Source organism: Lampris incognitus, chromosome 12, assembly GCF_029633865.1.
Source record: "Lampris incognitus isolate fLamInc1 chromosome 12, fLamInc1.hap2, whole genome shotgun sequence".
Taxonomy (NCBI): Eukaryota; Metazoa; Chordata; class Actinopteri; order Lampriformes; family Lampridae; genus Lampris; species Lampris incognitus.
The window spans coordinates 35,665,558-35,682,359 of NC_079222.1; the positions used below are offsets into that span (position 1 = coordinate 35,665,558).

The 16,802-nt window shown below is 46.3% G+C and overlaps 1 protein-coding gene across 2 annotated transcripts in view; it reads right to left on the bottom strand.

Moving 5' to 3' along the window:
* Positions 1–12,953: 12,953 nt before the first annotated feature.
* scamp1 (secretory carrier membrane protein 1) overlaps positions 12,954–16,802 on the bottom strand; it is a 28,261-nt gene continuing 24,412 nt past the window's right edge. For both annotated transcript variants that reach the window (XM_056290585.1, XM_056290586.1), the window contains exons 8-10: positions 15,633–15,734; positions 14,795–14,912; positions 12,954–14,623 (exon numbers count right to left, since the gene is read on the bottom strand). In XM_056290585.1, coding sequence (XP_056146560.1) covers positions 14,474–14,623; positions 14,795–14,912; positions 15,633–15,734 — 370 coding nt within the window. In that variant the 3' untranslated portion in view covers positions 12,954–14,473. The remainder of the gene's footprint in view (positions 14,624–14,794; positions 14,913–15,632; positions 15,735–16,802) is intronic.

Genomic DNA, 16,802 nt, shown 5'->3' on the forward strand with positions numbered 1-16,802 from the left:
AAATCTTAATACTACAGCATACAATGACAGTCAAGAGGACTGTGTGCTTCCAACTCTGTGGCAACAGTTTGGGGAAGGCCCTCAGCATGACAATGCCCTCTTGCACAAAGTCTGCAGAGTTCACTGTGGAAGAACTTGACTAACCTCAATGGCACCTCCGGAAACCTTTCATAGGGGTAGCCACTGAAAATCCTGGGGTGGCACATTAAAACCAAAAGCTATAACTGAATTTCAGGAATTATATTATGCTGTTACAGTATATAGCTGTGGTGTAGGATGAAATCAAAGTATGGGTGGGCACAGAGAAAATCAGGTGGGTCTAGCCTGTCCAAGAGCAATCATAATTAATAGGTTCTGAAACGTATATGTTAACCAAAATAGGCCACTTGCCTGAATGCAAGAGTTTATTCATACAAGCCATCAGAGGTAAAGTTACAAGCACCAAGATGAACATTAACAGCATCGCATGGCCCGGAACGGCAGACTCATGTTCACACACACACACACACACACACACACACACACACACACACACACACACACACACACACACACACACACGGCAGACACAGCAACATCAGCATGAACTACAATTGTCCATCCAAAAAAATTATACCGAATAAACAATAATATTGATACAGGCAACAAGTTGCTTCTTCTTCTTTTTGGCTGCTCCAGTTAGGGGTCATCACAGCACATAATCCATTTCCATCTCTTCCTGTCCTCTGCATTTTCCTCTGTCATGCCAACCACCTGCTTGTCCTCCCTCACCACGTCCACAAACCTCCTCTTTGGCCTTCCTCTTGCCTGTTAGCGCCATAGGAAGGAAACTCAGAAAGGAATTGGGAGCAACACCAGAGGGTCAAAGCATCAGCTACTGGTTGACAGAGCAGTCACCCAAGACTCTGAGACCAGACAGACAAACCTGAGCACAGCCTGGATTGACTATAAGAAAGCCTACGATTTGATGCTCCACACCTGGTTGCTGGAGTGCTTGGTACTATACAAATTCAACAGAACACTAATAGCCTTCATCAAGAATGGCAGGGGAAAACAACACTATAGGCCAACTCAAAGAAAATCACACAGGTAACCATCAAATGTGGCATATACCAAGGTGATGCACTGTCCCCAATGCTGTTCTGCATAGGCCTGAACCCCTTCAGTCAGATCATCTCAGAGTGGATATAGATTCAGATGTGGAGTTACCATCAGCCACCTCCTATACATGGATGACATCAAGCTGTATCCCAGGAACGAGCGAGACATTGACTCACTGATCCACCTCACCAGGATCTACAGTGACAACATCGGGATGTCATTCGGACTCGACATGTGCGGTCGAATGGTGGCAAAAAGAGGAAAGGTGGTGAGCACTGAAGGGTTGAATTACCAGATGGCAGGATAACAGGTATACAGGACAGTTACAAATACCTGGGTATCCACAGGCAAATGGAAACCACGTGGAGGCATCAAGGAGGTCAGTTACATTCAAATACCTTCAGAGATTGAGAAATGTCCTGAGGAACCAGCTCAGTGGGAAGAATAAGATCCAAGCCATCATCACGTATGCCCTACCAGTCATCAGATACCCAGCTGGAATAATAAGCTGGCCAAAGGAGGAGATAAAGGCCACATATATCAGGACATAGAAACTCCTCACCATACACGGAGACTGTATGATAAGCGAAAAGATGGGGGCAGAGGATTAGAAAGTGTCAGGGCCACTATCCAGGATAAAAAAGGAACATCCATGTGTACATCAGAAAGAGGCCCCCCCAGGATGAACTGCTGAGTGAGTACCTCAAGCAGCAGAGGAGTGCAGAGGAATAAAAAGTGGAGGAGGTATCATGGAAGTCGAGGCCCCTTCATGGGATGTACCATCAACAGACAGAAGACATAACTGATCTCGAGAAATCCTACTGGTGGCTTGAAAAGGCTGGACTGAAGGGCAGCACAGAGGCTCTAATCATAGCAGCACAAGAACAGGCACTCAGGACCAGATCAATTGAGGCAGGGGTCTACCACACAAGACAAGACTTAAAATGCAGGAGGTATCCAGCATGGAAAGCAGACATTCTTTTTTTCTTCTTTTTATTAATAGAAAAAAAACAATCAAAATACAACATACATATTTTAAACTGATATGGAAATAAAAGAGCTCCAACAAATCGAACTCTAAAGCATCAAAAAGGATAAAAATTAAAAATTAAAGCAAAGATAGAAAAGACAGAAAATAGTGAGATAACATGTAGGCTTTGGCATGGCTTCCAGCCTACAGGCCCCCCACCAAATCAAAAAATCAAACAAAAAATACACATATACCATTTCTAATACATCTTACCCTACACACTAAACTATTTAACCAAAATCCAACATCACCCTCTGTCCTTCCCCAATCACAATAAAAGTGCTCCCCTCCACAAATCCACCAATAAACTCTCTTTTCTCTAACATAACTATACATCATAATTACAGCTCGTTCCATTATACTCTTAAAAGCATTCCACACCTCAACTCTTCTCTTTTCATAATGGGCTATATTCCTCCTTAACTTGACAGCAAACCTAACATGGCTTAAAACATAATTTAATAAATTCATATTACATCCTTTCAGTTTACCAGTCACCCCAACCACAATTCTCTCCATTTCATTCTGTCAACAACCCCACTTCTCCAACATGTACTTATTAATTCCTTCATTTTCAACACGTATTCCTCCATCTCACAACATTCAACAAACTCATGCACAACATTTTCCACTCCCACACCACACACACCACATTCTTACCAACTGAGCTCGCCAGCTGCTGGACTGCACCAGGCCCTGACATTATTCACGTCTACTGGTTGAAGAAGCTAACAGCACTCCATGAATGCCTGGCGACACAGATGAACCAGCTGCTAACATCAGGTCTCACCCTGACTGGCTAACACAGGGGACAACAATACTGATCACGAAGGATCCCCACAAGGGTACAAAACCTTCAAACTACCTGCCGATAACCTGTCTCTCCACAACATGGAAGATCCTGTCAGGCATCATAGCAGCTAAGCTGAATTGGCACATGAGTCAATACATGAGCGAAACTGAGAAAGGAAGTCACCCAAGACTCTAAGACCAGATAGATCAACCTGAGCACAGTCTGGGTTGACTACAAGAAAGCGTATGATTCTTTCACCGCAGCTCATGTCTCTCCAGGGGTGCAACCATAGATCACCATTGAATTTCGGGAACGATGAGTCTCTCTAGGGGGCGTTTCAACACAGGCTTAACGAAAACATCAAGGATGAGCTGGAGTCCCAGGAGGAGACTAGTTGGCTCGAATTGATAACCGCCTTCGGTTATCAATATGTCGTTTTTGGATGTGTTTTTGTCTTTGTGTGGGCTGGGGGAAACGATATTTCGTTTCATTCCATGTACGCCAGAACATGAAGTGAAACGACAAATAAAGTGTCCCTGATTCCGGATTCCGGATTCTTGACATGTGTGGGCCCATCAAAACTTCCTGTACCTTCGTCTTTATGCATGCTCAATAACCCAGGTAAGAAAATCAAAGAAAGTTGAATCAGTTCATCTGGACACGTTAACTACTACTACCACTTTCGGCTGCTCATCATCCGTTTCCATCTCTTCCTGTCTTCTGCATCTTCCTCTGTCACACCAGCCACCTGCATGTCCTCCCTCGACACGTCCATAAACCTCCTCTTTGGCCCTCCTCTTCTCCTCTTCCCTGGCAGCTCCATATTCAGCATCCTTCTCCCAATATACCCAGCATCTCTCCTCCACACATGTCCAAGCCATCTCAATATTGCCTGTCTTGCTTTGTCTCCAAACCGTCCAACCTGAGCGGTCCCTCTGATATAATCCTTGCTAATCCTGTCCTTCTTCAACACTCCCAGTGAAAATCTTAGCATCTTCAACTCGACACTTTTATTGAGAGATAAACGTTTCATCACTCATCTAAGTGACCCCTACGGTCTTAGATGAACTGATTCAATGTTCTCTGATTTCTGTAACTTCAACAACAATAAACCCTGGTTCACAGCGACACTCAGGCAGCTTCGTCAGGACGAAGAGGAAGCCTACAGGAGTGGAGATAGGATCCGGTACAACCAAGCCAGAACTACCCTCATGAAGGAGATCAGAGTGGCGAAAAGGTGCAACTCTGAAAAGTTGAAAAACAGGATTTCTGCCAACGACCCATCATCAGTCTGGAGAGGTTTGGCAGACATTACCAACTACGGGGGGACCATGTCCTCACACTGCACGGAACCATCGACTGGCTGACGATCTAATTGGGTTTTACTGCAAATTTGATAAACAAACTTTCACATCCCTCACCCTCACCGGCCACAGCACACAACCTGCTGTATTAACTCTTCCTGGAGACAATAAATCCTACTGTTAAATATGCTCCCTATGCAGTTGCCTGAAGAACACGTGCGTCCAAACAGCATCTGTAAATGTGAGCAGCTTTTATTGCCTGTCTGCAAGCATCTAACCTGACTAAGGATGCCCAGGCGTGCCTAAGACAACATTTGCATAGCACCTACACTGAGTGCGCGCCCAGGCATGCTTGGACTGACCAACTCAGCTTGCTTTGTGGGCAATATACGAGTAGACTAAAAATATTACGGGAAATCACAAAAATAGGTCATATCTAAAAAATAATTAAGAAAAACAAAACAAAACGGTAAGTGACAGGAAAATTTTAAGGCAACTTTCGTGACCAGCAGCCCAAAATCCACAAAATACACCCAAAAGTGTTGAGGAAGCAAAATCTTCGTTGTTCACTGTAATGTGCAATTGTGTTGTTTTCATTAATTAATTAATTCATTCATTCATTCATTCATCTTCAGCTACTTCTCCGGGGTAGGGGCGCGGTGGCAGCAAGCTAAGTAGGGCACTCCAGACGCCCCTCTCCCCAGCAACGCCCTCCAGCTCCTCATGGGGGAGCCCAAGGCGTTCCCAGGCCAGATTGGACATGCGGTCCCTCCAGCGAGTTCTGGGTCTACCCCGGTGTCTCCTCCCAGTTGGCCGTGCCCGGAAAACCTCCACAGGAAGGCGCCCAGAAGGCATCCTAATCAGATGCCCGAATCACCTCATCTGGCTCCTTTCGACGCGAAGGAGCAACGACTTTACTCCGAGCTCCCTCCGGATGTCCGAGCTCCTCACCCTATCTCTAAGGCTGAGCCCAGACACCCTTCGTTGGACTGCTGCTGGACTCTGAAGAACTTATGTCTTTGAGTAATACTTACCTTTATGTGAAACTCACCTGTAATGGTTATTTGAAACAGTTGTTATTTTGTGTGGAAGACGTAAAAATGATAGCGATGCTAACCGCGTTAGCTGGTCTGTTGGCTTTTCCAATGTGAAGTCAGCATTAATGCCAATCGTTAGTGTAAACTACTAATAAGACACGTTAGTCCCTAGCTAACGGGTCTGACCCTTTAGCCGAGCGGTTAGTGACGTCGCTTTATGGTGCAGTACACCCGTATCGAATCCCGCACCGGGCAAGAAAATAACCGGTTACATTGGTGGCGGCGGTGGGATCCGGAAGTGTGCAGATCCTCAGAAGTCTCTTCGGAGCGCGGGAAGAACAAGCGCGAGGGCGCGCTTCCGGGGAGGGTGACGACTGTAAACTACTAATAAGACACGTTAGTCCCTAGCTAACGGGTCTGACCCTTTAGCCGAGCGGTTAGTGATGTCGCCTTGTGGTTCAGTGCACCTCGTATCGAATCCCGCACCGGGCAAGAAAATAACCGGTTACATTAGTTAGCTGCAATGCTAATCAAGGATAATCCCAGCACATGTTGAGATGTATTTGTGCTGTGCATAACAATTAATGACGCAGTGTTTGTTGATATGAAAGGTAGAGTCAAACAAATCACAAATTGTAATGCTGTATTTTTTTTTCTCCTGTATTTCAGTTTCACAGCGCTTCTTACAGGAAACATCCTAAACTTACCTGCTGTCTCCTGGATTAAAGAACCTGTTTATATATCTGCCAACTGCCAAGCTAGCAATCATGTCTACGTGCTAGTAAGTGTAAGGGTAGAATATATATATATACACTACCGTTCAAAAGTTTGGGATCACATTGAAATGTCCATATTTTTGAAGGAAAAGCACTGTACTTTTCAATGAAGATAACTTTAAACTAGTCTTAACTTTAAAGAAATACACTCTATACATTGCTAATGTGGTAAATGACTATTCTAGCTGCAAATGTCTGGTTTTTGGTGCAATATCTACATAGGTGTATAGAGGCCCATTTCAAGCAACTATCACTCCAGTGTTCTAATGGTACAATGTGTTTGCTCATTGGCTCAGAAGGCTAATTGATGATTAGAAAACCCTTGTGCAATCATGTTCACACATCTGAAAACAGTTTAGCTCGTTACAGAAGCTACAAAACTGACCTTCCTTTGAGCAGATTGAGTTTCTGGAGCATCACATTTGTGGGGTCAATTAAACGCTCAAAATGGCCAGAAAAAGAGAACTTTCATCTGAAACTCGACAGTCTATTCTTGTTCTTAGAAATGAAGGCTATTCCATGCGAGAAATTGCTAAGAAATTGAAGATTTCTACTGTACTACTCCCTTCAGAGGACAGCACAAACAGGCTCTAACCAGAGTAGAAAAAGAAGTGGGAGGCCGCGTTGCACAACTGAGCAAGAAGATAAGTACATTAGAGTCTCTAGTTTGAGAAACAGACGCCTCACAGGTCCCCAACTGGCATCTTCATTAAATAGTACCCGCAAAACACCAGTGTCAACATCTACAGTGAAGAGGCGGCTGCGGGATTCTGGGCTTCAGGGCAGAGTGGCAAAGAAAAAGCCATATCTGAGACTGACCAATAAAAGAAAAAGATTAAGATGGGCAAAAGAACACAGACATTGGACAGAGGAAGACTGGAAAAAAGTGTTGTGGACGGATGAATCCAAGTTTGAGGTGTTTGGATCACAAAGAAGAACGTTTGTGAGACGCAGAACAAATGAAAAGATGCTGGAAGAATGCCTGACGCCATCTGTTAAGCATGGTGGAGGTAATGTGATGGTCTGGGGTTGCTTTGGTGCTGGTAAGGTGGGAGATTTGTACAGGGTAAAAGGGATTCTGAATAAGGAAGGCTATCACTCCATTTTGCAACGCCATGCCATACCCAGTGGACAGCGCTTGATTGGAGCCAATTTCATCCTACAACAGGACAATGACCCTAAACACACCTCCAAATTGTGCAAGAACTATTTAGAGCAGAAGCAGGCAGCTGGTATTCTATCGGTAATGGAGTGGCCAGCGCAGTCACCAGATCTGAACCCCATTGAGCTGTTGTGGGAGCAGCTTGACCGTATGGTACGCAAGAAGTGCCCATCCAACCAATCCAACTTGTGGGAGCTGCTTCTGGAAGCGTGGGGTGCAATTTCTCCAGATTACCTCAACAAATTAACAGCTAGAATGCCAAAGGTCTGCAATGCTGTAATTGCTGCAAATGGAGGATTCTTTGACGAAAGCAAAGTTTGATGTAAAAAAAATCTTATTTCAAATACAAATCATTATTTCTAACCTTGTCAATGTCTTGACTCTATTTTCTATTCATTTCACAACATATGGTGGTGAATAAGTGTGACTTTTCATGGAAAACACAAAATTGTTTGGGTGATCCCAAACTTTTGAACGGTAGTGTATATATATATATATATTGTGGCAGGATGAGGAAAAACACAGGAGACGAAGGCAGGTTTGAACTGTATTCCTCAGCTCCAAAACCAAACTGAAACAGGAACAACCTTGCACCAGAGAGCCCGGGAACGTAAACCACGCCCCCAGCTCACAGCCCTGCTGGGTGAGAGGCATAGCCCCTAGTGTCCGCCACAATATATATATTCCAGCGAGTTCTGGGTCTGCCCCGTTGAACTATATATAGGACGGACTACATCTCCCGTCTAGCCTGGGAACACCTTGGGATCCCCCAGGAGGAGCTGGAGGGCGTTGCTGGCGAGAAGGACGTCTGGAGTGCACTACTTAGCTTTCTGCCACCGTGAGTAAGATGATTTTCCTGATCAGCAGCCCAGAATCCATCAAATACACCCAGAAGTGTTCAAGAAGCAAAATCTTCGTTATCCAGATATTAATAATCGGACTGAACTTGCATGTTTTTCTAAGATCTGGCAATCCATCCAATCAAATTTAGACTTGAATTCAAAATTGATCTCTTAAGCCTTTAAGGCCCTGAACTCCAAAAAGCAGCCTGTGGGACAGGTCTGGCCTGCAACAGCCAAATATTTGGCCCGCGCCAACCCACTGGCACTAACGCACCTGTCATAACATGTGAAATAAAGTGCGTGCTGCTCTCCTTTATTTTGACCTCAGCCCACACCTCACACTTGGCCTATGCCGTAGAGTGCGCATAGACTTAAGACGTGCGAAAGTTGCACTTTCCATGTCTGCGGGAGACTTGTGAGAAAATCGAAACACAGAACGAGCCAGCAGTGACAAGCCTGGTAGAAAACCTCAAGGAACGATTTGAAAGCTCCCCTAAATTCTCAGGTGACATCCTTCTCTTCCTGAGACAGCTGTTCTCCAGTTTGGCTGATGGCCAGTGGCCTGCAGAGGCCAAAAGGCTGGCACCTTCCATAGATGAGACGACTCTTCAGATGGAGGTCTTGGAGATGGGAACATCTGATTTGCTCAGAGCACAACAAAATGACGTTGGGGTGAGTGACTTTTGGATCAACGTGATTCCCCAAGCAATTTCCCCCTCCGCGTACATATGTGAGTCATCGTTTTCTTCAATGAACTCGATCAAGAACCAGGGAAGAAACAGACTCTCCAATGCACATCTTGGCCAGTGCCTCAGGCTTGCCACAACAGAAGGCAGGCCTGGCATCGGGACTGACTCATCCCCTCGCTCTCACTTCCCTCACTGATTGGTGAATGAACATCCATTTGTTTTTGTCCACTTGTCCATAATTAAAAGGTTGGTTTTGGACCTTTTTTTTCTTTTTCTTGTGTGACCCTCAACACAGGCTTTAAGAATCCCAGGCCTAAATTATTATTAACACCACCACCACCACTACTACTACTACTAATAATAATAACAATAATAAATAACAATCATCTTAATAGCAGCAGCAACAATATCTGCACACAAAACAACTTTTGCTGGCGTTATGGTAAATAAAAACCTTTTGGCCCTTGACTTGGCCTTGACTTGGCATGCGTGACATGATTTGGGTGGCTGTTGCAGCTAGAAAAGCGCTGTATAAAATCCAACTTGAGTGACTGATTTGGCCCTAGGGGAAAACTAATTGGGGAACCCTGCTTCAAGGCATTTCATGGCCGAGCTCCTTTATATGTGATCACAGAATTATTCAAAGCCCACACAACTGGCCCCTTAACGAAACCGTGACGCAAATACTTGCATTAGCTGTTAGCTTGTAATAGTGGTGAAACTCTTTCCTGTCAGGTGAAAAGTAGCGGCTGGTGACTCCACATGTATCGGAGGAGGCATGTGGTAGTCTGCAGCCCTCCCCGGATCGGCCACCGGGACGGCTCGAAAGAGTGGGGTAATTGGCCGGATACCCCCCCCCCCTCCAAAAAAAAAAGATTGCTATGATGGCCTGAGAGCTCATCGTTTTAAGTCTCACTTGCCATGAGCTGAGCCGGTGTGACAGGGGATTTGTGCAAGTGATATGGGGGATTTCTCTGGTCAAAACAGCTTTTTAAGCAGGCAGTTATCATCCATGATGAGGAAACTCCTCTTAAAAACTGACCTTAGCTGGATATCTTCAGTGCGTGAGTTCTGTGGTTTTCAGTCATTCACATGCATTGTCTCCCCAACATGTATTGCTGTTGGTTTTACGTGTCCTTTCAAGTCCAGAGGTTATATGCTTTTTCCGTTGTGGCAAACGGGTTGCTAAAAGGTCTTCACCTAGTGGCCAAAACTGGAATACCTGTCCTACAGGCACTGATCCTCGCCTCCTCTGGTCATAAATCCATCCAGCTTCATGTTGTCCGCCCCCCTGGTTACCCAATGGAGAAACGACGTCCCCACTAGAGTCAAAACAGCAGTAACTTCCCGTTTTATTATAACATGACAATGTATTTATTAAAGAACCCCTCCCAACCCATTCTCCTGTACACTGTATGAGTTCCAGCATGGCCTGATTTGTTCACTTGGGCGGCAGGTGGGGAGACACCCTGGACTGGACCTTGGTGCAATGGAAGAAGGTCACCTGGTCCGAGGAGTCCCATTTTCTATCAGACCATGTGGGTGACCGTGTACGTGTGCACCGTTTACCTGGGGAGGAGACGGCACCAGGATGCATTGTGGGAAGACGCCAAGCCGGCGGATAGAGTGTGATCAACCTGATCTCACAGAAATACGTGAAATGACCACGACCTCTTAACACTCGCATCACGTGGTGGCGGCACGTGATGTGTTAAAATTGCGCACCGGCACCACGGAAACAACGCCGCCGGAAGGCCAGTCAGCATCCTTGGCCGTGCTGGACACACGAATTCCCTGACTCAGCAACATCATGTAGTCAGCGGTGTTTAATATTTTCCAATTAACAGCATTTTATTTTATTGTTATTTCTATTGTCATTTGACTGAATTTATTATAGTGCCTTAGTTACGATTTTTGTTCTCTAAAAACCCGAACCCGAACCCGAACCCTAACCCTGACCTCATTACATCAAATGTGTCCAGCCCGTCTGACCCGTGTCCAGCACGACCAAGGATTGACATTCCAGTGGCGTTGTTTCTGTGGTGCCGGCGCGTGAATTTAACACATCACGTGCCGCCACCACGCGATGCGAGTGTTAAGAGGTCGTGGTCATTTCACGTATTTCTGTGATGATCTAGCCAATGTTCTGCTGGGAAACCCTGGCCATTCATGTGGACGTCAATTTTAGACGTGCCCCCTACCTAAATATCGATGCAGACCAGGTACAGCCCTTCATGGCAGTGGTATTCCCTGATGGCAGTCGCCTCTTCTCATCTCAGCTCATCATCAGCCGCTTCTCCGGGGTCGGGTCGCGGTGGCTGCAAACTAAGTAGGGCACGCCAGACGTCCCTCTCCCCAGCAACACCCTCCGGCTCCTTCTGGGGAGCCCAATGCGTTCCCAGGCCAGATTGGACATGTAGTCCCTCCGGCGAGTTCTGGGTCTACCCCGGGGTCTCCTCCCAGTTGGACGGCCCCAGAAAACTTCCAAAGGAAGGCGCCCAGGTGGCATCCTAATCAGATGGCTGAACCACCTCAACTGGCTCCTTTTGACGCAAAGGAGCAGCGGCTCTACACCGAGCTCCCTCCGGATGGCCGAGCTCCTCACCCTATCTCTAAGGCTGAGCCCAGACACCCTACGGAGGAAACTCATTTCAGTCGCTTGTATCCGCGACCTCACCCTTTCGGTCACTACCCAAAGCTCATGACCATAGGTGAGGGTTAGAACGAAACCTGAACTGTGAACCCTGAACCTGAACCTGAACCTGAACCCTGCTGAAAGAGACAGTGGCCTCTTTCAGCAGGATAATGTGCCCTGCCACACATTATTCAGAAATGGTTTTAGGAACACGAGGTATTCAAGGTGTTGCCCTGGCCTCCAAATTCTCCAGCTCTCAATCCGGATGAGCATCTGTGGGATGTGCTGGACCGACAAGTCAAATCCGCTGTGGCGTTCACCTCGCAACTTACAGGACTTGAAGGATCTGCTGCTACTGTTTTGGTGCCCGATACCACAGGACACCTTCAGGGGTCTTGTAGAGTCCAGGCCTCGGCGGGTCGGCATCGGTTTGGTGGCACTCGTAGGACCAACAGCATATTGGGCAGGTGGTCGTAATGTTTTGGCTCATCTGTGTATGTGTGAAGTGTAAATACCGGATACAGTCCTTACCTGTTTAAACTCAGTCTTGCGTGACCCACTCAGTCTGAGCACGAGCATTTACTCGCTGCCTGTAATGTAAATGGACGGCGCGCCAAAAGAAAACCCGCGTTAACTTCCTGGAGTTATGCTGCCCTCCTCTGGTTTTCTTCTGCAATTACAATGTCTCTCCAAAAAAAAATGTGCGGGCCCCAAAACAAATCTCGCTTATGTGAATTCATATAAACATAAGCAAAGCGTAAATATGAACACTGAATATCAAGGAAGGAACATATAGAAGACGTAAAACGGAAACGGATGTTAATGAATATATAAAAGTCAACTCTGGCCTTCACAGTCTAGGTGGTATTAAGACCAAGATCCCCCTATTTAGGGCGGCACGGCGGCGCAGTGGGTAGCGCGGTCGCCTCACAGGAAGAGGGTCCTGGGTTCGAGCCCCAGGGTAGTCCAACCTTGGGGGTTGTCCTCTGTGTGGAGTTTGCATGTTCTCCCTGTGGTGTCCTCCGGGTGCTCTGGTTTCCTCCCACAGTCCAAAGACATGTAGGTCAGGTGAATCGGCCATACTAAATTGTGTGTGTGTGTGTGTGTGTGTGTGTGTGTGTGTGTGTGTGTGTGTGTGTGTGTGTGTGTGTGTGTGTGTGTGTGTGTTTGTGTCGGCCCTGTGATGGCCTAGCGGCCTGTCCAGGTAGTCTCCCCGCCTGCCGCCCAGTGACTGCTGGGATAGGCTCCACCATCCCTGCAACCCCAGTTGGGATAAGTGGCTGGGGTAATGGATGGATGGATGGATGGATGGATGGATGGATCCCCCTATTTACACTCACACATTCATACAAAGGCTTTCTTGGTTTAAACATGACAAATACACAGTCAAACACTGTTGCCCCCTTTACACTTCGGACTCAAAAGGCTTGATCGCAAAGCTTTCATGACACAAAAGAACCGACCCCATCTCCGGAGACAATACTCGTATTTGTGGTTTCACGGGCGTTTGTGAGAAGATCTATGACCTGGCTCTACATGTACAACCAATCGTCAGAAATTAGCACGCCGTCGTTACTGGCCGTTGCCTTGATCATGTGTAACTTTATTGAAAAGATTCTGCGTACAGCATGTGTTTCATAAACAGAGGCCGGATTGTTCTCTTTACACTTTTTCCAAAATAAGAGCTCCATTAGAGACCCGAACCTTGCCATGCAAGTAGAGTAGATCCTGAGTAAATCTGAGGTCAGCCTCCTTTACCCAAGAAAGGCTGGAGACTGCTTGCACTTTTCTTTTCATTTCTGTCTTGACATGCACCTATATTACAGTATATTTAACCACACAAGACAACTTAACGACCACATCATCCAACGAGCACAATAGCGCATTTGAAATTCATCTTGACAGAGCAAATGACACGCGGGAACTGGTTTAGTGTGAAAACTCCCCTAAACTCGGTTCTTAAGCAGGCGGCTGACTGGTCAGTGAGTGACACAATCATCATAAACCACCTTGGTTCCATGTGCACTGACAGCAGCGTTCACATCAACGAATTTAACATGTAGATTAAGGTGCGTTTTGGCAAACACTTCACAACAAAGGCAAAGCTGAACACAGAAAAGGCTACAACTCAGGAGGAAACACTTGAAAGGAAACAAAGAAAACCAGACAACACAACTTGTGCGGCTAAATCATAAGGACACAAAAAAAAAAACAAGAATATTGATGTACGTGTTCCAAAGGCAACATCACGTTCCAGAATGCACGGCATTCGTCTCAATACCAAATGCTCCGCCAGGGGGCAGTGCAGTTAACAGACCCTGTTCTTGTCTATCGAGCTCCTCCACACGTGGAGCACATGGAGTTAAAGGCAACACTACTGTAAGGGTAGGATCGTTAGCCAATGTGGGTTAATTGATATCATGGTGTACTCGGTGACGTCATATTGTACAATAATCAGGCTTAATTCTTAGAAACAAATAAAAGAGCAGAATGATTAGGTTAATGAATCGAAGGTACATTCTAATACAAAGCTAAGGGGGCTAACGGTTGCATGGGTGCATCGTCTGTGTACATGCTGAGAGACCAGCTGAGCTACGACACGCCCAACCGATTTCACAGGTTAGACTCCGAGCTAACTAGCGTCCATCCACAAAGGACACGCTGGCTTCACACCTGCACCAACATTCATAGAGGCACAGAAACATGGGTTTTACACACACACGGAAATGGAAAACAAAATAAAAGAACAGAATAAAACACAGCTCTTAAGTAGTAAGTAGGTGAGGGATCCCAGAGTTGGTCACAAGTGTGCACCAAGTTGTTGAAGGTGTTGGAGTAGCACAGAGGCCTCTGGTCAGGACAGAAGCAAGGCCCTGTTTGGATTTTACCATCATTCTCCCTCTCCCCCCTATCAAGACAATACATCACAGACTGTGCAAGTAGAAACAGGTCGCCAACCGTTGTGCTGTCAGATTATTCATACAAGGCAGGGGGGGTCTCTACTCTTAAGCAGGCCAGTTGGCCAAGTAGAAGATGAGCGTCGCATCGTGAGGAAAGGGGCTAGTGGACCGGATGGAGAAATGTGAGCGGGCTGCGGGGGGAAATCAGATCTGCTCCTTGACAGTCCCATGAGCGGTCCTGGAGGCCGCATTAGCGGCGGCCGTCTGCACCGTCTTATTGGTAATGATGCCGGTAGCAAACTCCTGCTGGGCTTTCTCAAAGCTGGCACCAGTGGTACGGTACATCCCGTGTACCTTGGAAGAAGCAACAGGGAGTAGAGGAGAACACAGAAAAACAGACAAAAGAATGGACAGTTGAGTAGGAAGGAAGGCAAACGGGTGATGAGATGAATGAAAACTTGCCAGACTTCAACAATATGTCCGATTGTGTTAAGAGAAAGAAAGTTTGCTTTTTTTTTTGTTTACCTTTTTGAAAAGGATGAGTGACATGACAGCCAGGGAAGTAAAGAGAGCAGCAATAAGGATCATGATGATACCCACTGGGATGTTCTTATTCAGGCCCATTAGAGCGGAGATCCAGCCACTGAATAAGAGAAAGATCATCACACCACAAAATATTCATACAAACTGATGAATGGTATTGGTATGAAAAAAAATACTGTTTTAAAGGATTAAAAAAATTTTTTTTAAAAGGTCTGTTCTTTTTTGGGGTCTTTTTTGTACCCCCCCCCTTTTCTCCCCAATTGTATCCGGCCAATTACCCCACTCCTCCGAGTGGTCCCAGTAGCTGTTCCACCCCATCTGTCGATCAGGGGAGGGCTGCAGACTACCACATGACTCCTCTGATACATGTGGAGTCGCCGGCCACTTCTTTTCACCTGACAGTGAGGAGTTTCACCAGGGGGACGTAGCGTGTGGGAGGATCACGCTATCTCCCCCCCATCCCCCCCTACCCACTGTACAGGCGCCCCAACCGACCAGAGGAGGGGCTAGTGCAGCGACCAGGACACATACCCACATCCGGCTTCCCACCCGCAGACACAGCCAATTGCGTCTGTAGGGACGCACGACCCAAGCCGGAGGTAACCCGGGGATTTGAACCGCCGATCCCTGTGTTGGTAGGCAACGGAATAGACCGCCACGCCACTTGGACGCCAAAAGGTCTGTTCTTAATCTGTGATAGGATGTCTTAAATCATGCTAAAAAATGAAGACAGTGTGATAGAAAACTGCAACTCCGAGCCCTCGTTTGCTGCATCCTTTTCTGTGAGTAGCTGTAAGAGTCTCCTGCCCTGTTGCCTTACCTGGCCCCCCACCCACTGATGCCAATAGACTGGAGAACGTAGATGCCAAACTGAGTGATGTAGACGAAGAAGAAGACAAAGAACCTGAACGAGCTGTCACCCCTGTGGACAGAGAGGAAATGGCAGTCATGAAAACTGTACATAATAAGGTTTTATATTATCTCTTACCGGTAGGGTTTTTGCAGACAGCGGTTTATCAAGTGGCATCCAATGAAGTGAAACTACCAGTGCTATTAACTCCACACCACCGATACCAGTAATTTCAATTAAAAAGCCCGGCATGTGGTTCAGGCAGTTTGTAAGACTTTTTGAGAAAGGTGGTCACCAGTGGCAGACAGGGAGAAGAAAATGTGGTTGAAATGCAAAGGAAGGGAGGCCGAAGACTCGTCAACAGCAAAAAGCCAGTAATACTGCTTATCACCAGTATTACCGGGAACCCGTATACTGTATACAAATGGGGTAAGGTTAGAGAAGGTTAGAAAAGCAGGCTTGTGACCGGAAGGTCGCTGGTTTGATCCCCGGAATGGCAGGGAGCTGCAGGTTGGGGGAGTGGATCTTGACACCGTGATTTTATTGTGGAAATATACTTTTACTCTTATATTTTATTGTTTACATTTTAATTTCTTTATTCTATTATGTCTGTTTTACATATATTTTTATATTCATATGTGTCACTTATTTCATATTGTATTTTAAGCTTGTGCAGCACTGTGGTTCAACTGTTGTTTTAAATGTGCTATATAAATAAACTTCATTTGACTTGATTTGAGTGAATGAACGGCGCTGTCCCCTCCCTCAATACCCACGGCTGTTGTGCCCTTGAGCAAGGCACTTAACCCCCAAACCAACAGCTTCAGCGGAGCTGCTCAATGGCCACCAGTGAAGACTGTGATTGTAGTGGGCAGCTCCCAGGTGTGTGTGTGTGTGTGTGTGTGTGTGTGTGTGTGTGTGTGTGTGTGTGTGTGTGTGAATTAATTAATTGTAAAGTGCTATGAGTGGCTGTTGCAGCTAGAAATGCGCCATAAAAATGCAACTTGATTGATGTAATGTAATGTAAATGTACTGTAATGGAGGGAGCTCGGAGTAGAGCCGCTGCTCTTTCACGTCGAAAGGAGCCAGTTGACGTGGTTCGGGCATCTGATTAGGATGCCTCCTGGGCGCCTTCCTTTG